At 34.4% G+C, this 24,188-nt stretch overlaps 1 protein-coding gene across 1 annotated transcript in view; it reads right to left on the reverse strand.

Annotated features, from left to right (window-relative positions):
• LOC135848941 (extracellular serine/threonine protein CG31145) overlaps nucleotides 1–24,188 on the reverse strand; it is a 107,416-nt gene that overhangs the window by 54,771 nt on the left and 28,457 nt on the right. Inside the window, exon 2 of the mRNA XM_065369045.1 lies at nucleotides 4,905–6,810. Within this exon, the coding sequence (XP_065225117.1) occupies nucleotides 4,905–5,389 (485 nt within the window). The 5' untranslated portion in view covers nucleotides 5,390–6,810. The remainder of the gene's footprint in view (nucleotides 1–4,904; nucleotides 6,811–24,188) is intronic.

Raw genomic sequence — 24,188 nt, forward strand, 5'->3', positions numbered from 1 at the left:
GATGTTTCGCTTAGGTACTCGGACTTGACTTGAGCTATCGAATCCAAGCGTATTAATTAAAACGGTCCGAAAATTACTCGAGTATTAGTGTCATTTCCTGGTTAGCGTAAATTTCATCAGAGTACCTCGCCAGGCATTATATAGGCAGGCGCAGCAAGTTCAAGGCAGATTTAAATTAGCCATAGCAGAACGAAAAATATTCAAGACCTCGTTTAATGTGGAAAAACGAGCCTACTCGAATCGTGCTTATGAGTCTCAAGTCCACGTTGGTAGGATCAGAAAAGAATATATAGGTACCTATCAAATTCAGCATGTATAATACGAGTATTATTTGTAGTGTAAATTGGATCAATTTATTTATCCTTGTACGGTGTATTAATCCCTCTCTCTCCTGCTTGTTCTCAAAATGTACATGAAAGAAATACGAAAAATTGTAATTTTACGTTTTTTTACCTTCTAATCTTTAAATTTGGTCCATTTTCATTGTAAATATTGTTGAATGGTTTTCATCCTTCACTCAACACGATAAAAATGTGGAACTTGTCCCCTTCCTTAAAAAAAAAAATAAAAAAATGAATATTTTCAAGTTTATTTTAAAAAAATTGTAATCCTTGGATTTGGTTAATCTTTATCAGAAAAGCACTGGGTATTTGATTTTTTCGACCTCCTCCCCCCTCCTACACGCTGTAAAAGTGGAACTTGGTCCCTTCCTAAGTTTCTACAAAAATCAACTTGATCTGTTGGAAAACCAATTTTCATAGTTATAAGTTATTTTGATTTTTCAAGTTTAATTGTACGAAAATTTTGAATAAGTTGAACTAGCCAAGATTATTGCTTGGGAGACCAAAAAATTGATTTCAGTAATTGACCACTTTCGCCGTTAATTGCCAATTGCAATGAAGAAAATGAAACATCGAACAAAGTCAAGTTGACAGAAATCTGAGAGATGAAGAAAATGTCAAAAATATCGAAAAATTGTCATAAAAACTGAAAAAAATGGAAGAATTTGTGGGTGGGAGAGGAGGAATGAAGTTTGACAAAACAAAGGAGTTTTTTTCTAGAGTAATTTTGTAAGAAACAGGAGTTTAGTTGGCGAACTTTGAAACAAAAAGAGTACTTTTTAGGCAGGTCAGGCAAAAATCAATGCTTTTTGGACGTTTTGGCCAAAAAGCAAAAATTTCTGATCAATTTTGGCAAAGATTTCGTTCATTTGACTACTTTATCAAAAAATTACTTCCTGAGAATTTTTACCAAAAAACAAGAATTTTCTGAGAATTTTGTCAAAATCAGTTGTTTTTTGGGCAATTTTCGCAAGAACAGGATTGTTGGACCCTTTTGGCAAAAAAATGGCCCCTTCGACAATTTCACCAAAAATATGGACTCTTCTCGACTATTCTGCTAAAAATTGGAATTTTTTGACTTGGGCAAAGGCAGAAAACAACAAAACCTTATTAAACAAGTTTGGCAAAATACAGGACTTTTGGAACAAAAAAAGGACTTTTTAAAATAACAAGGCGAAAATGAATTTTTTGGTGGTTTGGGATGGGGGGGGGGCAGTGTTGCGTTCAAAAAATTCTTCTCTGTGCCAGATTGAAGTGAAATCAGTGCTAAATTATGCTAAAAACTACTGAGAAATTAGATAATTTCATTATGCCAAATTTTTCCATCAATTTTCAAAAAGTTGTGTTGAATTATGCAAAAGTGTAAAATAAGTAACTATGCCAACATTTTTTCTATTTTTTCAAATTTCATGTGCAAAATTAAAACCAGTTCTAGTTGCTATAAACAATATAATTATAGTAAAAAAAAGAAAATCACAAAAAAATTGCAGTTTTTCAAGTACAAATTTCGAAAAATGGCGTGCCCTCCTCTCTCCCCCTCTCCCAAAAAAAGGAGGTGAAGAAAGACCTGTTTAGAAGTAGTTATTTTGCTCACAGATGAAAAATTTTCAAATAATTTGTACCTGGAGACATCAATTTTATATCTTTTTCGATGTTTTTCAACCTTAGGAGCTTTATACAGAGGAACCAACATTATTTGGAGGACCAAAGGAGGTTTTTTTTTTTGAAAATGTGCTCATTTTTTGGAAAGATTCTGCGCATTAAAAAATGTTCAAAAAATTTCTACAAACATAAATAATTTATTCTCTATAATTTTTAAATTTTTTTCCATATTTTGGGGTCTAATGAAAGTATTTTTTTGAAAACGGTGGGGGGGAGTCAGTGGCGTAGTCATGATTTTCTCAAGGAGGGGGCAAAACCAGATTTTTATGCATGAAAAATCAAAATGAGGGGTAATTTTCTGGAAACCTATCGTAATATATGGTGATTTCATGAAAATGAAGGCAGAAAAAATGGGTCCGAATAACAAAAAAAATGTCCATTTTTGCATGTTTTCTTTCAAATTTTCGCTCGCAAGGAGGGCTATGGCCCTCTTCGCCTCCCTTGGCTACGCCACCGGGGGGAGGGGGGGGGTAGTGGAATAATTATAATGTGAAAATGATATATTTTAAAAAAAATTCCTGGATTTTGATTTAGGTATTCTTATTTTTTGTGATTTTTTTCAACTTTGAGAGGCACGTTCTTTGGGAACCAATATTTCTTGAAAAGGGGATTATTTTGATAAATTGCATTTGGGGTGGGAGTAATGGTTGTACAGCTTTTGGGGATTAGTGTCCTTCTCTCCCCCCCCCCCCCCTCAAAAAAACAGTATTCTGCTCAGTAATGAAAAAATTTCAAATAGGTTGTACCTGTAGACAACAATTTTACCTACATCTTTTTTGATATTTTTCAACTTTGAGTACTCCAACATCATCTGGAGTACCAAGGGTGGGGTTTTCTTTAAATTGTGCTTAATTTAGAAAGATTTTACCAATTGAAATTTTTTTAAAAAATGTCTACAGACATGAATTTTCTAAGTAGGAATATTTTTTTTATTTTTTTTCATATTTGGGGAACTACGTAATAAGAGAGCCAATATCATTTGAGGGTCCGATGAAAAGTAGTTCTTGAAAAGGACTTTGTACATAGAATAATTTCAAGCACTTTCCCTAATTTTGATTTATTCTCATTTTTTGTGATTTTTTTTTGAGGAGCTTCTTATTCGGGAACCAATCTTATTTAGAAAAATTCTGACGCAGAAACAAAGAATTTTGATAAATTGCATCTGAGGAGGGAGTACAAAAAATTATGGTTGTACAACTTTTGAGGATTAGCGCCCCCCCCCCCAAAAAATATTCTGCTGAGATATGAAAAAATTTCAAATAATTTTGTACCTGTATAGACGACCATTTTACATCTTTTTTGATACCTATTTTTCAACTTTGAAAGCTTCATGCAGGGGCACCAACATCATCTGAAGGACCAAGGGAGGGTTTTTCTTGAAAATGTGCTTATTTAGAAGGATTCTGCAATTTTCATTTTTTCCAAATTTGGGGTGCTCTGTACAAGAGAGTCAATATCATTCGCGGGTCCAATAAAAAAATAATTATAGTTCTTGAAAAGAAGGTTAGTAAAATAATTATCAAGTTGAATTGAGATATTTTTTAATTTTTTTTTTTTGATTTATTCTCATTTTTTTTCAAATTTGAGGAGTTTCTTATTGGAGAGCCAATGTGGTTTGAAGGGCTGGAGAAAGTTTTCTTCTCCTTGAAAAGGATACTATTTAGGAAAATGTTGATAAAGGGTCATTCCACGTCAATTTGGCCCAGAAAAGGTAAGAAGGGTCGGCGATTTTTTTGAAATTTTTTTTGTGGAATTACTTTTTGAAGTGATGATTAATGGCGCAAATCGCAGTCCTTTAGCCCATTTTTAAAGGCAGCCAGGGGGTGTCAAAGTTTTCAATGAACCTACAATATCATCCATTTCAGCAGTGGATTACTCGATAACCGCGATACCTACCAAAATGGAACTTTTTCCCATAGTTAGGGAGTTTAAAAGGCTTTTTGATGATACCATAAAAATCAGTGTTGCCACTTTTTTTCGTACAAAAAATTAGCTCGAAAAGTTTCAAAATGTAGTTTTCACATCGGTCCGACTTTTAAAAATTCTGAAAAAAATATATTATAGACAACTTTTCATGCTGAACAACATATTAAAAAATTGGGATGGTATTATGTCGGAAAGCCCATTTAAAAAAATTGAAAGTTTGTGAAAAAATGCGATTTTTTGATCTAAAACATGTAAAAAAGTTTTGATCGGTGAAGTTAACCCATTTGACCCCCATTTTCACGTATGTGTTGAAAAAGTTGAAAAAAACCCTTTCACTCAATGAAATGAACTCATCCCAAAAAAAAAATCAAAATTCGAAAAAATTGAAAAAAAAAAGGATTTTATGAAATACGCCAGAAAGAGGTCAAAATAAGACAAGTGGATAAATTTAAACTTTTTTTGATGTTTGGTATTGAAAATTGAATTTTTTCGAATTTTGATTTTTTTGAGAGGAGTTTATTTTATCGAGCGAAGGGGTTATTATCAAAAAATTTTCCATAGGTAATTTTGATTTATTCTCATTTTTTGTGATTTTTTGGATGTGGTCAGTTTTTTTTTGTTTTTTTTTGAAAATGATATTAGATATTATTTATTATTTTTTTAGAAAAATTCCAACGCAGAAACAAAGAATACTGAAGAATTAAATTTTTTCAACTTGGAGGATTATTGGGCACCATTTTTTTTGCAGATGGAAGGAAATGAGGAATTTTTTTCTCACCCGATGTGACAACTTTAGTGAATGGGAGGTGAAAAATTCAAATTTTTCAAAACAACGTACACCCATAAGTGAGCTTATATTGCAGAACAGAAGATTGGACGTGACCATACGACGACGACAACGACTTCTGGGTACCTATCTAAAGTCTGAACGATGAAGAACGCGAAAAATTGATAATAATTTGCATAAAAACTTACCCAGCATCGAAGTTGATATATTCGCTCAACGACGGCTGCTCTTCTCTGTACTCGAATACGACGATGACCACCTTACGTCCAGCATCATCTGTATCCAGATCATCGTACGACCCCGTATACGGCTGCAGATCCTTGAAACTATCATGAGCATCGGACAGATTCCCACTCAAAGCTGCGCTATCCGCCGCCGCCGCCAACGACTCTTCATATACCTCGGATCCGGCCCCAGGAGCTGCCCCGGGAGCGAATTTATTTTGGAAACTTTTATAAACCGAACGTTCGGGGAGGCCGGCGCCGGCTCCACCCGCACCCGCGCCCGCACCCAGCCCGGTATCTTCGACCATTTGTACTCGGCCATGTCGCATAGGCATGAAAAACCTATGACCACCGTATCCGATCTCGTATTGGAAATCGATTACAAGTATCAACGTGAACAAAACGAACGTTATACCGAAACAGATTACGACGCGTTCGCGTAATTTCATAATTAAATGAAATACCGCTATCACAACACTGCTGCTGCAGGGTTTACCGGACCCGGAACCAGAACCAGACGATGATGAAGACGCCGAAACCGCCGAATTCTTTCTGCCACGATGATTGGCGATCGAAGACGATGAAGAGGGTTTACCACCGCGATGATGATGGCTGTTGCTGTTGTGGTTGGTGCTGCTGATCAGTCGTCTATGTCTTTGGTAGCCCACTGCGTAAAAATTTCTGAAAATGTTGCCTGCATGTTTATCGGTTCTAGCGTAATCGGCTGCAGCAGTCCCGCCGCCGTAACGAGACCAGGTACGAGTGCTTGTTGACACAAATGGTTCGCTAGACGGATTTAATGATGACGGCTGGCGTGGCTGAAACGACGATGACGACGACGATGATCCTCCTCCTCCTGCTCCTGCTGCGGATCGTTTTCGTTGTACTAAAGATGTGCTGCCAAATACGTAAGGAACTGATCTACCCCGGTACTGGGCTGCTGATGGACTTTTGCAAGATACCACTAAAAAAATAAAGACACCAAAGAGACGATCACACGTCGCGAATCGCGATCACACTTCACAATTCACACAAACCAACACAACGAAGCCAAGGTTTATACGACGAGAAGACTGCCTGACGACGCGTCATTCGTCACCCCGTTTAATTCGAAATCAAAAATTTATAGATCTACGAGTACAGCTTGTTTTTAATGTAGAAAAAAAATCACACACATAAGCATACACACGTTACGTTTTAGTACGTAAGTACGATACACACGAAACGATAAAACTTCAAACGTTAATTCGTGAACGTTCACGTAAATCACTGCGACTAAAAACACGATGATGGTTAATCGGTTAAATGTTTCAAGTGTTATCTTTCATATCGGTATTAAGTCTATTGAGATAAGTGCTCGCATATCCGTCTATTTGAAATGTTGACCTTTGGTCGTTATTTGCCCGCTCAATCTCATAATTAATACGCATGATACGGTTATATGTGTATTTTTTTTCCTCCTCGAAATCGTCTTTGTATTTTTTTTCTCCTCTTCTGAGACTCTGCTTTGGCTCTGCGGGTAGCTCCAAAACAATTAACACAGGCGATTGGAATTTTTCATTTTTATAAATACGATGACGTAATTTAATTCTTTCTTCGGATCGACCATAGTACCTATATTTTTACTCGTATTCTCTCGTAGAGTGTTCTAGTGTTGTTGTCAAATTGCGTTTAGGTAGGTATAATGAATCTTTTTTTTTCTCATTCTGTATTTCCGCAACAACAACAACGTTTTGTTTACCTATACAAACTACGAGATTTTTTTGCCTGTGTTGTTCGATATATACGAGTACAGCAGCAGCGCCAGTGTATTAATTTTCTCACGTAGATTTTCATTTACTTTCACTATTTTGCCATATTCGAATGTAACCTAGAACATATACAGTATACGTCGTAATAATGCGCTATTTATTATTAGTGTTGTGGAGGTATATATAAAGTGGACGTAGCTTTTGGTAAATTTACGCTATTATTCGAGTTTATTATTGTATATAGATAGGCCTACGTGTATGGAAGGTAGGTAGGAGGTATCGCGAACCGATTGGACGAGCGATTCGGATAACTGACTCAGCAGAATTTCCCTGATATGTCTTTTAAAAAATGGATGTGAACAGTTGGAGCTAATTGTTGGACGGAGTCTTTATTATAATTGACATTTTTTTCATTGTTCTAGTATCATAGGGTACGTATTTACTTTGTATAAGTACCTGTGTATAGGAATTCTTGGACTATACGTTTTTTTTTCATTATTTAATACTTGTATATGTATAATGGATTTGACGAAATTTATTGTGGTAATCCTGCCACTTTTTGATATGCTTTTGTAGTGCCCAGCATCTACCTGAACCTATAGCTGACCATAAATCTTATGTATGTACGTATGTGTGATGGAAGTTTTGAAATGCAGCCATAGTTTTATAACAATCGTTCGAGTATATTGTATTTTTTTTTTGTATGTATGTACTTGCGCGTACATTTGCGTGAATTTTTATTCTATTTTTGTACAAAGAATGAAGAAGAAAGAATGCAGAGTGTGTGACGAAATTCAAGGAAAATCACACGCAAATGTGTACCAACCTGGAACCTACCTCTATACCTATTTGCAGTGTGGTGCAAAATCGTGTGTTCTGTTGGAATTGAAATGGAGGTGAAGTTTTTGAACAGATTGATTTTGCAGAGATTTTCAACAGGCAGGGTTTCCAAAATTGGCGAGTTCCTTGTTGAGAAATTGAAAAATAAGTACAAGAGGAGGGGTTTAAATTAGAAGAGGGTTTTCGAAAAAGAGCTCTAAAATTGACTAAATTTTGTTATTGATCTATTTTTGTTTGAATCACGAATTACCTAGTTTAAAAATTGGTCCGTTCTTTTTGCACGCAACTGTTGTAGTCCGGCATATGACAATAGGAGTAATTGCACCTCCCCTCCCCCCCCGCTGATCCTCCGGGAAAACTTTTTTTCTTAAAGGGGACATCCTAAGGAACATTTTAAAGCAAACTTGCCCAAAAAAAATTTGGCCTTACTTACAAAATGGCGGCCATTTTGATTGACAGGTCAGCCGAAATCGCAGATTTTGCGTTTCAACGTAGGACTTGCACGAAATTTTTCAAACTTTACAAAGGTAGATCGAAAGATTATGCAAAAATTTATCATTTGTCAAAATTTCAAGTGCTAAAGTGCGTTTTTCGATTTTTGACGAATTTTTGAAAATCCAATTTAGGCCAAAAATGAGGGAAAAAATCAAAATTTTACCAAATTGACCAAGAAAGCTGAAATTTGGGATATATCCTATTTTCGACATGCCAAATCGATTAGAAACGGTTTCAACCCGTTTTGAGCAGTTCTGGAGCCTCCAGCAGATTTTTGAAACTCGAAATTCCCACAAAATTCCATGAAATTGGAGCTGTAAGGCTGAAATTTATTCTAAAAACTAAATTCAATACGCTACATAGTACTGCAGATGAATTTAGAGTCGTTTTGGAGGCTCCAGCAACTTTTTGAAAATTCCCGAAGCCTCCAGCAAATTTTTGAAACTTTAAGTTTTCACAAAATTTCATCAAACTGAGATGGAGAGTCGAAATTCATTCTGCAAACTAATTTCAATACGCTACGAAGTTGACTGCTGGTGGATTTCAAGTCGTTTTGAAGCCTCCAGCGACTTTTTTGAAAGATGGTATAGCGTTTTTTTTTTGGAAAATTGAAATTTCCTAAAAGTATCTGGAAACTTCAAAACTAGGTACATATTTGTAACCACCATGTAGTCTGCGAAGTAAATTTCAGTTGGCCAACTCCATTTGATAAATTAGTGTTGCGGGAATTTCAAGTTTCAAAAATATACTGGAGGCTTCAGGAATTTTCAAAAAGTCGCTGGAGGCTCCAAAACGACTTCAAATTCACCTGCAGTCAACTTCGTAGCGTATTGAAATTAGTTTGCTGAATGAATTTCGACTCTCCATCTCAGTTTGATGAAATTTTGGGGAAATTTGAAGTTTCAAAAATCTGCTGGAGGCTCCAGTAATTTTCAAAAAAGTTGCTGGAGGCTCTAAAATGACTCGAACCCCGCCTGACAGTGGCGACGCCAGACAATTTGAACAGGTGTGCCAATTTTCAAAATTATAAAACCAAGTTGTAAAATCCCCCCCCCCTCCTTCCAAAATTCTCATTCTGGCCCAACAATGTTTCAAAAATTGAAGTAAGTAAGAAAAATCATGTTGATGCATCAAGAAATGAACTTAAAATTATTCAAAAATGACTTTTGGGTCAACAAAAATTAGTTTTTGGTAAGGAATTTTATAAATAATTTGTAAAAGTCAAGTAAAAGTACCTTTTTTTTTTCTTTTTGGAAAATGAACAGGTGTGCCCGTGCACACCGGGCACACAGGCTGGCGTCGCCAGTGCGCGCCTGAAGTCGTCTTTAGAGGGTGTTAAAATTGGAGTGTAGAGTAAATTTCAGCTTTCCATCTCCATTTGATGAAATTTTGTGAACATTTAAAGTTTCAAAAATCTGCTGGAGGCTTCAGGAATTTTCAAAAAGTCGCTGGAGCCTCCAAAACGACTTGAAATTCACCTGCAGTACTATGTAGCATATTGAATTTAGTTTTTAGAATAAATTTCAGGTCTACAACTTCAATTTCATGGAATTGTGTGGGAGTTTCGATTTTAATCAGAGTTCAACGTCTTGACCAAAATTTGTACAATCCACCCTTTGTTGTCCAACATCGCAACTGTTGCGAGTGTTGCGACAAAAAGAACGGACCAAAAAAATATTAAGTATGTACTTTGTGTGATTTTTTTTTTGACAAATTTTATTCCACTTTGTGACTTTGATGACATTGAATTAATTTTATTGATAATGTTACATAATCTACTCAATTTTCACGACATTTTTCTCAAATTCTGAGATATTTTTATCGATTTTCGATCATTTTCAATTTGTTTTCATGGTTTTTAAACAAATTTTCACGTTGTTTTATGCCGTTTTTGTTTAACTCGTTGAAGTTTCATCAATTGTTATGGTAATTTTTAACTTATTTTTGAAGCAATTTTACAGTTTTCTGTGATATTTTTTTTTTTTAAATTTCATTCGATATTTTTTAATTTGGGGATTTTTGCGATATTTTACTTAGATTTCAGGTTGTTTATATTTTGTATTGTTTTCAGGGCATTTTAACAAATTTTTGAGCAATTTTTGCTCAACTGTACTGATTTTTCATCAATTTTTGGTAATTTTCGATATAACTGTGAAGTCACTTTAATTGACAAATTTCGTGATATTCTCTTTAATTTTGGCAAATTGTCACGCAATTTTGAGAATATTTGAATCACTTTCAATAATCTAACGACATTCGTCAGATTTTACAATTTCAAAATATGTCATCAAGTTTTGATCATTTTTAAATGTTATTCGCCGATAATTATTCCTTTAGCTGATTTCTATGCCAATGCAATTATACAAATTTTTATGATATTTCATATGAGTTTTTCGCAATCTTATTCCATTTTGGTAATATTTGATGAATTTTTTCTTAATTTCTGGGATTCTTTTTTTTTTCATTTTTGAGCAATCTGGCAATATTTACTCAATTTTTGCCATGTTATATCTATTTTCAGTTAATTTGTATTATTTACATGGCATTTTAACGTAGTCTGAAGAATTTTTTCAAAACTTTACTCAAGCTAAAAATTCAAAAAAAAAAAAAAAAAAGTCTATGCATTCTCACTACAAATTATTTCAGAACAGGAACTATAAAAAAAATCAAGAATTCCATTTGTGGGGGAAGTGGAGGGTTCGTTAAAAAAATAATCAATATCATAAAATTCAATTTTACGTGAAGCTAAAGCTAAAATAACACTCATAAAATTTTTATGTGAAAAAATATGAAACATTGTATTTTTTTTTTAAATTGACAATTTTTTCACCCAAATTTTCTAAGCAAATTCAAAATGGTCATTTATTCTCATACCTATTTCAAAATTCATTCAATTGATATCTCCATCATCTTTCTCGACTTTTTTTTTCAAAAAATGTGAGTATTCTTTTTAAAATCCTGACATTGGTGATTTTTTTAAAATGAGAGCCTTATTTGTAATGTTTTTTTTGACTGGAATGTTCTCGTAACTTTCTTACATTTGTCGGAAATGCTGAAACTATCAATTGAAATTCTTGAATTGATTTCCAAGTTATTAAAAATAAAATAATTGCCATAAATTGATGGAAAATTTTGTATTCTCAACCCTTCATTTTCTTGGTTATTTTTTAGACGAGTCCCCTCCCCTTCCATTCAAATAATTCGTCGCCAACCCGTATTTTTTCGAATTTTTAGTAATTTGTCATAATGTATGTTTATTTTTTGAAGTTTTAGTTCTTCTTTTTTTGACGATTCTCTGAACAACCCCCCCCCTCTTCGTTTTTTTACATTTTCAGCTCTTTCTTCCTTTATTTGATAATTTTTTCAAACAAGCATTTCCCTTGTTTTTATGAAATTTTCAGCCTTCAATTGATGAATTTTTTCAAACACACACCCCCTCTCAAGGACGTTTGATTTTTCGAATAATTCAGCTGTTTTTTATTGATTTTTTTCATACGAATCCGTCCTTTTTGAATAATAATTCAAACGATACCTCTCTTTGTTTTTCGGATAATTTTCGTGCCTTTTTTTCTGAACAATTTTTTTACCCCTCCCTTCCCCTCACCAATTTTATAGTCCGTCACTAGATTTGTGATTTTTTTTTTTTTTTGAATTTTCAGCTCTGTTGTTCTTTTTTTTCAACTTTTCAACTCTCTTTCCCTAAACTTCAAGTGAAAAAAAAACAAGCATGAGAATCTCGCGACAATGTGTGTGGGGGGGGGGTGTTTTACATTATTACCACTCTGTGCTCTTGAAAAAAAAACCACATGATTTCTCAGATAAGTAGGTACCCTATTTTCCTACCATCCTTAAATAAATAACAAAAAAAAAAAAAAAAAAAAATGTTGAGCACTTAGTATTGATAATCTTTGGTTTTTTGTATTGTAAAACCGGTTCAACTGATTTCAACTGTTCTCTGGTGAGCTTTTCAATAGTGTACTCGTGTGTCCCAGAAATATAAGGTTAAATAGTGTTCTTTCAAATCGAAAATAAAAGCTTAAAATTTTAAATGCCTATTTGATTAGGTACTTCTTCGAGTTCTTTCGCTATGTTTTTTTAAATTTTCCCACTTTTTAAAAATTACCCCCTCCCCATCCCCTCTACTCAATCGTACTCTTTGTAGCAAAAAAATTCTGTATCCTCAGTTTGGTGATTGAGCATTCTGCCATGTTGAGAAAAATGACATCTTGTATTTCGACTCTCCTATTCTGGAAATGATTCAGTGGTTTCCATCAAATGTCATGAATTAAAAAAATTACATAATTATTTACATCACCTTTGAAACTGGTTCAAAGGTTCTCAATTTGATATCAATCAAGTTTTCGAAATTTTAAATTTCCCTTTACATCGTGTTTTTTGGTAATTTGTGGACACTGATCAGTGAGTAGGGGGGGGGGAATTTCATCGAGTCTTATTGCTCACGTGATAGGTAGAGAAGAAGTTATGCATTGTATACGTAAAAAAAACTTGGTAAGAATTCTTACTTCAATTTCTAACTTTTTTTTTTCAGAAATTGGGGGGGGGGCTATTTATGATTTTTGAAACCATATGAAATATTCTCTGTTTAGAAATTTTCTGAGTGGTAGTTTCCATTTCATCAAACAGAACTCAGGACTTTTGTACCACACTGAACGTACGAAATCAAAATTTTAAACACCTATACCAGATACACGTCTATTCGCGACTTGGCAACTGCGCAATTCGTCTAGCAAAAATGCCTCCAAGTGTACCGGTAAATTGCTCACCTATTCGTGTAAATACTATAGATAATATAGATATGGGTACATTGGGTACCTCTACCTACAAACTACGTGAAAAATTGGCGACGACCTTGGAATGGAAACACTTAGATTTGACGCGGTTCGATTTGTTGATAACAGCAGTGATATAGGTACGAATTGACCGTAAATATATTGCGAATCATTTTGAAGAAATAAATTATACATGAGAATAAGATTGAGACTGAGAGAGAAAAATTGTATAAATTATGAAATTATTCGTAGCAAGAAGTAAAAAGTGCGTCGTTGATGTTGTCGAGATGAATAATACAAAGATATGGAACAGAAGTGACCAGTCAAAGTCACATGACACGAATTAATGCAGATCATCAATGATGCACATACTTAATAGCAACACCTGAAGAGTATCAATCGACCAGACTAAGAAAAACATTGGAGAAATTGAACGTTTGAATTCTAGTTCAATTTTATTTATTTACCTATTTGAGAAACATTTGCAAGAACTTGATGAAGATTTCTGAGATCCAAAAAACAAGTATTTTGAAGTGGGCTTTACATCCCTCAATCTATCACGTCCTCGAGACACAAACGACAATCCTGTATAACTCTTGTCTCTCGACGAATCCAAAGTCCAAATAATTCGTGTGAAAATCACCAACAACAAACAGTAACCTCTCTAATCCAGACAATGTAATCGTGTGTGGCACGAAGCTGAATCACAACACACAAACCAATCAGACCAAAGGGCAACAAACGCCCTCCAAAAGACCCCACATTTAATCACACCACACAACCAGACCAGGTGTATCGACCACTGGCATTCCATCAACGACGATTACACATACACATGTACTGGTACATGGTACGACGATGTAATTTAATTACTGGTACCGATGAAGGGAAAACAATAACACTTTCATTCGCATGTATTTCACTTTTTTTTTCGGCGATAATTAATAAAGCAAAGTCAATACGCGTTAGCACACCCGCGTCGAAATCGTTACGAGATGATTTTTCACTCTTATATTCGTCGTATTCGAAGGACGTGTCTTCTTTGTCATCTCGACTCCAACTGAAACTGTCAAGAAGTCAGACGACGTCAAAATAGTACCGTAATTTTAACGATTATATAGGTACCTATCTCAATGATGCAGACGAGAGTCGAGAAATCAGTTATTATTATCGATTTGTGGTAATTGAAAATGTACTCACTCGTATTTGGGAAATACTCACTACTCTCAGGTACACCGCGCCACCGAAAATATTACCCATGAAAGGGGACGAGGTAGAGGAGGCGCGACGGTACGGCGAGGCTAACTCGTAAGCATACGAAATTAAAAGTGATCATTTCCATTTGTTATAGTTCCGGTGAATTATACCTGTGACGTAATGCCCCACGTCTGAGCTTCTTTTTATCCCAGATAACTCGCGTTTATACGAGTATATGGGGTATTGCGTGTAAATCGTGTTAGATTTTCAACGTGTGAGACGAACGAGACGTATGAAGAGTAGAGATACACGTTCATATATTGTTGTACGTCTACGTGTGTATAGCTTTCGTTGATTATTTGCGTGATTTTTTTTTCTTCACTTCTTCTTTGGGTTGTACTCGTATTTCGATGTGTCGTTGCAAAAAACGGAAATCGTTGTGAGAATATACGCAGTGGATACCAAAATGAATGGAGGAGTTGGTGGGATTTTGTTTATGAGGGGCTTACATCGGGTTGAGAGAGGTGTGAGTATAAAGTGTTTGAAAATTAGTTGGAAAATTGGTAGCTTTTTATGAGACCCTGAGGTTGTGAAAATTGCTTTGAACTAGGTTGACAGGTCTTCGAAATAGGAGCCTCGAAATTCTTAATAATGTATCCCCCTTTTCCCCTTCTTCCTCTATTTCATACAAAATATCTACCTAATGTCTTCAATTTTCGAGATTTTGAGAGTCTGTAGTCGATTCAAGTTTTTCATAATTGATTCTTTTTTGTATTTGAATATGAAATTGGAGAGAGTTTGTCTTCATCGTTTGATGGGAAATTGGCTCTCATCAATTAATTATACTCCATAAAAATGTACTGAAAAAATTGATGAAAATGTCGGACATTGAAATTTGAATAATTTTTCATTATAATCTTGGTATAAGAAGAGCCATCCTGATTCCTGGGCCATCCTCCAGATGTCTGTCTATGCCAAACTGCAGTCACTTGGGTTAATTTGGGCGGAGGCTCCAGCCATAATCAGAAACTGTTGGAAAATTCACTTTTTTGTAGTTGAAAAATGACACGAAGAGGTTTAGAAGTTGATCCCCCCCCCAAGACACATCAAGACACCCTCCGATTGTATACATTCCAGATTTCAGCCTCCTAGGTCACTTTGAGTTGGTTTCAACGATGAAACGAAACCAAGAAGCTTTTTTAAAAAATGGCAAAAAATCCATATTTTTTTGTTGCTGGAAAGGGATCGGGAGAGGTTGAAAAATGCGGCTTATTGGGACATTTTCCGAACATGTATGCTTCAATTCAATTCTTTATTCGAGATACATGCGGCAGCATTGCTGCCATCATATCATGTTCAGCATTACATAGATGAAAATTTCAGCCCGCTAGGTCAATTTTGAGAGGTGGTAGTGTGATACAAAATTTCTCAAAAGGCCAAAAAATACAAAAAAAATTTTTTGCCTTCCCTCAATATTGCTCAAACGGGCTAATTTTTGGATATTTTATGCAACTTTTGATCATGTTTACCAGCTAATTTTAATATATATTTTTTTTTTTTACTTTTTCCACCCACCCCTCCCCCTCTCCCTCCTCATCAACCTTGAATTTTTGGTTACCGTTTCAACGTTTTGATTGCTAGACTTACTGTTTTTTTTTTTTGCAAATCTTCAAAAATTTAAAAGTAAAGAAAAGTGCCCTAAAATTGTCAAAGTCTTGCTTTTTGCCAATAAACCTAGCTTTTTAGCAAAATCTCACTGTTTTCAAACATTGAATAGTCAAAAATTACACTTTTTGCCAAAAATTACCAAAAATTACCAAAAATTACCAAATTCTAGCTTTTTTGACGAAAATTACGAAAAGTATAATTTTTTTGCCGATAGTTGCCAAAAACACATGCTGAAATTCTTATTTTGGTTGCTCAAGTTGGGTATTTTTAGTGTTTTAAAATCGCCAAAAAAAATTGTTTTTTAGCGAACCAAAATCTCGTTTTTTTGCCAAAAATTGTGAGAAATGACCAAAGTTCAGATTTTCTGTTGAAAATTTCGCAAAATATAGTTTTTTTTGTCAATAATTGCCAAAAACTCCTGGTTTTTGCTAAAATTGTTAGTCTTGCGTTTTGGCAAAAATTGAAAAAATTTTCACTTTTTTCAAAAATTTTACAGAAATTTTGCTAAAAAATTATCAAAAATTCTCGTTTTTGTTGCTCAAGTTTGGTAGTCTTTTTTGAATAAATTTTCAAAAAATTATAAGAAAAGTGTTCTAAAATTGATAGATAATCTCACATTTTCTGGCTCAACTCAAAAATTACCGAAGTACAGATTTTTGACAAAAATTTTGCAAAATATAGATTCTTTTGTCAATAATTGCCAAAAACTCCTCTTTTTTGCTGAAATTGTTAGTCTTTCGTTTTGCCAAAATAAATTGTCAAAATTCTCATTTTTTCAAAAATTGACAAAAAAATTTATCAACAAAATTGCTGATAGTGATAATTGTAGTATTTTTGCAAAGAATTCGGAAAAGTTGACCTGTTTTTCAAAAATTGACCAAAAATGTTACCTAAAATTTTCGCTTGTTAAAAAACTGGAAAAAGTATTGCTTTTAAACTAGAAATTTCCAAAAAAAAAAAAAAAAAAAAAAAAAACTACTGAAAGATCTCGTTTTTACAAAAGAGTTGCAAAAAATGCTCACTTTTTGGACAAAAATCGCAAAAAAATATCATTTTTTTTAGCAATAATAAGTGATTCCCAAAAATTGTTTTTTCGCTGAAATTGTCAAATTTTCGATTTTGCCAAAAAATCTCGTTTTTGAGTAAAATACCAAAAGATTTTCCTTAAAAAAAGAAAAAAAATTCAAAAGTGCCGCCATTTTGCCAGAAATTGCCAAAAAAATATCTTTTTTATTGCTACCTGATTCCCGAAAAGTCCTGCTTTTTGCTAAAACTGCCAGAGTTTCTTTTTGTCAAAAATTGCCATAATTCTCAAGTTTTTCCAAAAGTTGGCTATTTTGCTTAAAATTGCAAAAATTCTCATTTTGATTCCAAAAATCGCCAAAACTTTTTTTTCTCATCAAAACGTTGCAAAATAACATTCAACTTTCAAAATTAGAAACCCTGTTTTTTGTATTTTTTTTGTTGTGAATTTTGCTAAATTGAAAAGTTGATTTTGGCGGGGGGAGGGGGAGGAATTGAGTAAGAGCCTTGGGGATGCCTGCCTTCGGTAGTAACCACCCCTCCCTTCCAACATCTCAAAAATGATGAAAAGTTTTTTTTTACTGATTATGAAGATCAAAAAAGTATCAGCATCTGCAATATTTTTTAATGTTACAAAACAAGTACGTATCGAAAAATGAGCAAGTTTATAAAAAAATTTTGAAAATTGAATTCACCAAAAAATGTTAAAATGCTGATCATAAAAAAAAAAAGGAATGATGGAAATTGAAAAATTTTCCAAAATTTTATGATTTTTCGAAAATTATTATTATCTCACGATTAGATGTTGGGGAAGGTGAGGGGGGAGGGTGTTGCTGTAAACACAAACCATCAGACTGATTGAAGGTGAATATGAAACATGATCTAGCTCCTATCTCAAACTCAGAAGGGTTTTGGGGGTAAATTGAGCTGAAGATCGAAGCATTTTTAGTGCTCTTCCTCTTGTTTCTGTAGATCATCCTGTCTTTTGAGATGTGTTTGTAGTGGGAGAAAAATACACGCAGTTCTCCCACTTATGTGGGAGAAAAATATTTTTATCCGTCACCTACACTGGGAGAAATTTACATACAAAAAGTTCAGTCACCTTAATGGGAGAAAATTTTCCTGTCTCCTAATTGGGAGAAAAATTCTCATTCGCCATAGCAGTAGAATATTTTTCTACCCCCTAAGCGACAGATTTTCAATCATTTTAGTGACCAATTATGACATCAGTGACCAAGCCGCGACAATTTAAACTTCCCACTCAGTGGTGGTGGCGCTTACGTCCAATTATAATCAAGAAATTATCGAACATAGCCGATTATACTCGATTACATCATCATTTTTTAGGTGGTGGCGCGAAGCTGTCCACCACTCTCGCGATAACAACCGATAGAAAACTAGTTCAACACAAATATCGCCGAGTATAATCGAACATGACGTAATTCTAGCGTCAGCTGCGAAAGATAGCGCCACTAGAACCGTTGAGCGTGTGCGCCACTGACTGCATACGTTCCCCCGCCCGATTTCTCGTAAAAAGCGCAGTTATAAAAGCTCTGATCCGAGACAATTTAGGTAGGACTGCAGACATCGAAGCCGCCAAGTATAGTTCCAACTTTACTTCCATCTCTGCGAATGGGCTGGAGCCCATTCGCCAGAAGAGACCAATAAGGGTAAGGTAGCCTAATATGGACTGGTTTTTTGTTTTTGAATGTCATGGCCGCTGTAGTTAAGCTAAAAATTTGGTTGATAGCTCAAAATATACCTACATCTATCTAGTTTCATATTCCAAAGCCTCAACATTTTTGAGAAATTTTAAGTGTGTCAAAAATATCATTTTCTGAAAAGTGTCGAAAATCAAAAATTGAATTTTGGGTTCCTAATATGGACTGTTTCAAAAAATCAAAAAAAGCGCTGAAATATCGTAAAAATACGTTCAATTGCTGAAACACCGTTAAGGTATGTTTAATCAAGACAATAAGAGTAAATTCTATGTGGGACAAATTAATTTTTTCCTGAAAGTAGTCAAAATTTGAAAAGTCAATTTTGGGTCCCTAATATGGACTGTTTTAACGTGAAATTAACTAAACCCATAACAAATGTACACCAGTCCATATTAGGCTACCCTATACCTTTGAACTTTGAAAAATCATAAGTATATGTACCTTAAATAATTTCTAGATTGTCTTGATTGATTCAGAAAACTTCACCACTTCTTAATATTAATAATAAAAAACATTATAAGGTGTCCCCGGAAAATTTTATAAGAAGATGGATTTTCGAAACATGTGAAAAAAATTTTGAGGTTCTCAATTTCGTTTTTTCGCTCTAAAATTGCGAGTTTTGGGTTTAGAGCGGTGATTTTGGTCTCATTGTGTTTTTCTGTGAAAAATACACCAGATTAAGTTTGTTCCCACCAAGTAGCGCTAATAACCACCGAGATCGGCCATCAGTCCATATTAGGAACCAGTCCATATTAGGCTACCTTACCCTTAAATCCATCTTTAGCTCAATATTTCCAACTGTAGTTCCTACTGTTTCCAGCTTTAGCTTCCTTCAGTTCGTGATTTATTGGACTTTGATGAATTTTGGCGTCTGCAGCCTCAGACTTTGTCATCATCTGCAATGACATCATTTCTCAAGTTAAGTCCCTATGGGTCAATTAGTGAATCTTCAGCTGTCTTGGATCACTCTTTGAAATGCACAGAGATAGGTTTTAATAACAAGTTGCCTTAGTTCACATTCCAACTTTAGATTTAAGTTTCAAGACCTTGGCTCACATTGTCTTTCTTTATTTTCTTTTTTGTTTGAAAATGACGTATCGCTCAGGGTGTCTTCCTTTCTTTTTTCTTTTTTTAATATTTATTTTCCTTTTTGTTGCTCCTAGTTTAAGTATTCCCAAAATTCCCCAGGGTTGCGATCCTTTTTATTTGTCTTTGTTTTATCCCTTAAGTATAAGAATAAATGTCCTAAGTGTGAATTTGTCTTGGACTTTTATTCAACTTTCGTGACTTTGAGAATTCAATGAATATTTCCAACTTAACCATAAATATATCATTCCGTCGATAGTTCAATCATATCTTAGCTCAAGCTTCAATTAATCCAACTTTAACCCCACGTATTATAAATATGTAAATATTGGGGAGGGAACCCATTTTACATCCGCGATTCGTCCGATCCTGAGATCTCGATGAGCTAGTTATAGAATCGCGAGAGATATCATTTTGACATCACCAATATTTCCATCACTATTTTCCAACAGAACGAGAGTGCATGAATCTGATATCCAGATGGCCAAAGAGGATTTGAATTAGTCTATATTTTCTTATCTTCAAAGAAATCAAGATTCAAAAATGGAAAATTTCCATTTTTGAATTCTTGGTGAAAAATCAAAAATTTGATTTTTTATTTTATGGTAGTTTTTGGGTTTTTCCAAATATTTCTCCCTCCACAATGTTTCTTGCATTCTCATCTGGGATGATGGGAAAATACAGAACAGATGAAAGAGGGATCCCTTCGAGGAAATCAAAAAGGTAACAATCTCTGATCAAATTGGGCCCATTTCCTGCATAGAATGCTATAGACAAATCATCTCAGTTTGCATCTTCCCTTCTTAGCCAGTTAACTTTTTTAAAATAAAATTTACATTCTGTATTTTCGATGAGAAAAATCACTCAAATTAACTTACCTATCTCAATTTTTTTGTTTCAGATAACAATTTTGTGATTGTTCAAATAATAATTATTTCGATATAGCTGATTTAGCTTATCCTATTTTTTCAACCAGACTACATATCACCAAACGAAATACAATTTGCCGAATCCAATCCAATTGCACCTAAAGGAGAAGATGAAGATCGTCGTACTTCTCGTAAGTAATCAACACAGCCTATGCTCGTTTGCAATTATTATCCTTGTCTATAGAGAGCTGCCCAACATTACCGTTTATTACGCTCGAATTCCCACAACTACACGAGATGCTAATTTTGAGACACCCTGTGTTAATTGTGAAACTATATAAAAACTGACTACGAATTTTACGTTTCCTCGGAAAAAAATATAATAGACAGCTGTGAGCTATTAGACTCGTGGCTTCTTTAATAGTAAAATAATGTAAATCTACACGTAATACCACCGGTAGAACCTATTTCCCACGCTATAAAGTAAACAAAACGTGTACCAATAAGTAACAACGAATAAGCCTTTCACTACTGATGGACCGCACTTTTAATCCGACCTGCTCGAGTCGCCGCTTTTTAATATGTAAAAATTGAAATATCGTCAATTTTTTCCAACTTCTCGTATCGTAGAATAGAACTCTGAGGAGGAGAAGGGCCCTCATACTAGGTACATTTCAATTTGGCTGCAAGTTTAGCGTTAAATCGTCTCAATGCATAGGTAATGGTAATTGACAAATAGACCTACTTTTTCCGGTATTGTCGTCCCGGTCGCGTAATTCAGGCTCGAGTAATTGATATTTTATTATGGTTTTTCCCATATATTAGAATTTGCGGCGCTTTACCTCCCTCCCCTCTCTTCCATTCTAATTCTATGATCCCCCGTCGCGAGTACCTAATCATCTCGCGCGTGGACGAAATGTCCATCGAAAAGCATCGAGTCTTCATCATCACCATAGTCATCACTACACTGTATTGTTGTTCTTTTTTATACCTACCAACCATTCTTCTTTCGCATCTTTGAAAAAAAAATAAATAAAATGGGTTGTTAGTTTCAAGGTCATCGTGAAATTATCTGTTTCACTATGGTCAAAGAGGAAATGAACGCGTGCTCGAATGCTTATTACACATTCATGTTACGTATATGTATATCTGGCCAGTGAATTATTTCCGTTCTATTCTTTATAATTAGGGCTAAGTAAATACCGGGTGGGCATATTTTAAATATAGATTCGGACGATACACAGTACACACACGCGTATTATTTCAAGTGCGATTGCTGCATTCTGGGTCAACGTTGTTGTACACATAGTAAAGTACGAGTATGGCACGCTTAAGTGACTTTTGAGCTGCACTCGGTTGGATGTCTACTTGTCTATGTCCTCTTGTTGAATGCGCCGCGATGAAATTGAAAACGAGAGTTTTTTTTAACGTCGATTAAAGAGGTTTTTTTAATTTTCCTACTCGCGAATGTTAACGAGCTAGTAGGTCGCGAGGGTAATGCGATGACCGATTAAAGTGCGCTAGTGGGCGGCGATATGTGTGTGTTGGAATTGAACGCGATTGATGACTTGATGTCTTTATTACGAGCGAAATTATGATCATTTTAAATGATGAAAAAAAAAATAGAAATGATGCATCCTATAGTGAAAAAATACACTCGGAATTGAGTTCAGCGCGTGGAAAACTCGTGGATTCGATATACATGACGATTTTTTATCAAGTTTTCACCCTCACCCCCTTTGTAACCCCCTTTCCAACCTTTTCGAGCCATTTGGAGGGTTGGAATCTGTAGACTGTAGGAAGATCCCAAAATTGAATTCATCGCTTGAGAAAAATTGAGAGCTGAGAACATTTGACAATTTTTCGAGTATTTTTCACCCCTCCCCGCCCATCGGTATAAGGCGTCTCTTTTTTACCATTGGTCCTTTTTTGCGAGATTGAATTCAATTCGAGTCAACGACAAATTTTTAGGGTCGAATTTAGGTTTTTGAAAAAATATTACCTAATTGATATGTTCGTCAAGTTCTTATCCAGGGTGTCTAACAGGTCCTACTGGTCCTATTAGTCCTACTAAAGTCCTACTTTTTTTCAAAAGTCCTTTTGGTCCTACTAAAGTCCTACTTTTCAACAATTTTATGCAAAAGTCCTACTTTTTTTCAATTAAACCGTTTAAAACTTTCAATTTTCCCCCTTTTTTCCAGAATTTTGAGGGCTCATTTGTTGACTTTTTTAGATACTGAATTGAACATTTTTGAAAGCTTTCGCCCTCGCTTCGCTCGGGCTATTTGCTCTTCTTTTCCCGCGTAAAAAACTTATTGTTCTAATCCAAGAAATGTTCAAAGTTTGAATCATAAAAATAAACTCCTCCCTTCTTAAAGAAACTTTTTGTTTTCACTTCTCAAAACATGATTGAATTTTTGCATTCAAATACCATCGTTTTTATGGCTCTCGGAATACTGATTTCTAAGGGCTTTCGCTCGGGTCTGCTTGCTTTTTTTTTATTTTGGATTTTACAAAAAAAAAATTTCCCGATTCTCTTCCCCTTCGGAGTTTGCTTAATTAATTACTAGTAGCATCTTCGATTAATGTAGCAGGTCTCCACTCAAGTGGATAACGTGTTAACACCCTCAACCTCTACAATATCATTCGAATTCTATCGTTTTTATGCCTCCTAGAATACTAATTTTCGAAAGCTTTTGCCCTCGCTTTGCTCGGGCCCATTTGATTTTCTTTTTACGTTCTCCATTTTTCAACAAAAAATAACATTCAAATTTTAAAATTTTGAAGCAAATAGTACAGTACCTACTTGATATGAAATATTTACGATTACGATCAAAATTGAAGAATTTTGGTTAAAGTTGATTTTAAGCGAACATGATCTGATGTTCATCAATTTTTAAAATTGAAAAGGAGAAAATCAAACGAAACATTGAATTGAAACATTATATTTTATGGCGTTTACCTACTTTTTCAAATAAAATCATAAGGTGTTTAAAGACAAGAAAAGCAAACATTTTTTACAAAAATTTGGCCAAAAACTTGAATGTGAATTTTTACCCCCCCCCCCTAAAAATTCCATAAGTTCCCGAAAAATGACCTGCTGAATGTCCTGCTAAAAGTCCTACTTAAGTCCTACTTTTTTATTTTGAAATTTTGTTAGACACCTTGTTATCAATTTTTAAATTCTATCCAATACTTTTATAGGGCCCCTTTTCTCCCATATGAGGTATAGAATTTGGGAGGGTGGAATTTTGCAGACTGGAAAATCCAGTCCCAATTCCCAAAATTTAGTTGACCATGACAACTTAAAACAATTTTTTTATACGCTTACGTGGTAAGTTTTCATCATTTTTTTCATCACATTTTTTCTATCTCCTCCTCTCTTGATTAGGTACCGTTTTTTCTATCGTTGATTCTTTTTTTTTTAATTTTTTTATTTTACATGATTGAATTTTATTCTGGTGTGAAAATTGAAGAAATCCGAATTCATCCCTTCCATCACCCTCCCCCTCGCTCAAAAACCAACTCGAGACTCGTACTCGGCTATTTTTTCAAGTTTTGGATACTAAAGAATTTTTTTTTAATCTTCAAAAATTCTATCTTTCTGAAATCTTAGCTCCACTTTTTACAGAAAAAATAAATATGTTACCCTATGTAAAAAAAAAAAAAAAAAAAAAATAGAAAAAAATCTTGCCTTTTGTTAAAATTATTTGCTAAAAATTGTCTTTTTTTGCAAAAAAAAATAATGAAAACTTTCATTTTTTTCCAAGTTACCAACAAGTTTTCTTTGTCAAAAATTATCCCTTTT

The sequence above is a fragment of the Planococcus citri genome, chromosome 5 (assembly GCF_950023065.1).
Source record: "Planococcus citri chromosome 5, ihPlaCitr1.1, whole genome shotgun sequence".
In the NCBI taxonomy this organism is placed as follows: domain Eukaryota; kingdom Metazoa; phylum Arthropoda; class Insecta; order Hemiptera; family Pseudococcidae; genus Planococcus; species Planococcus citri.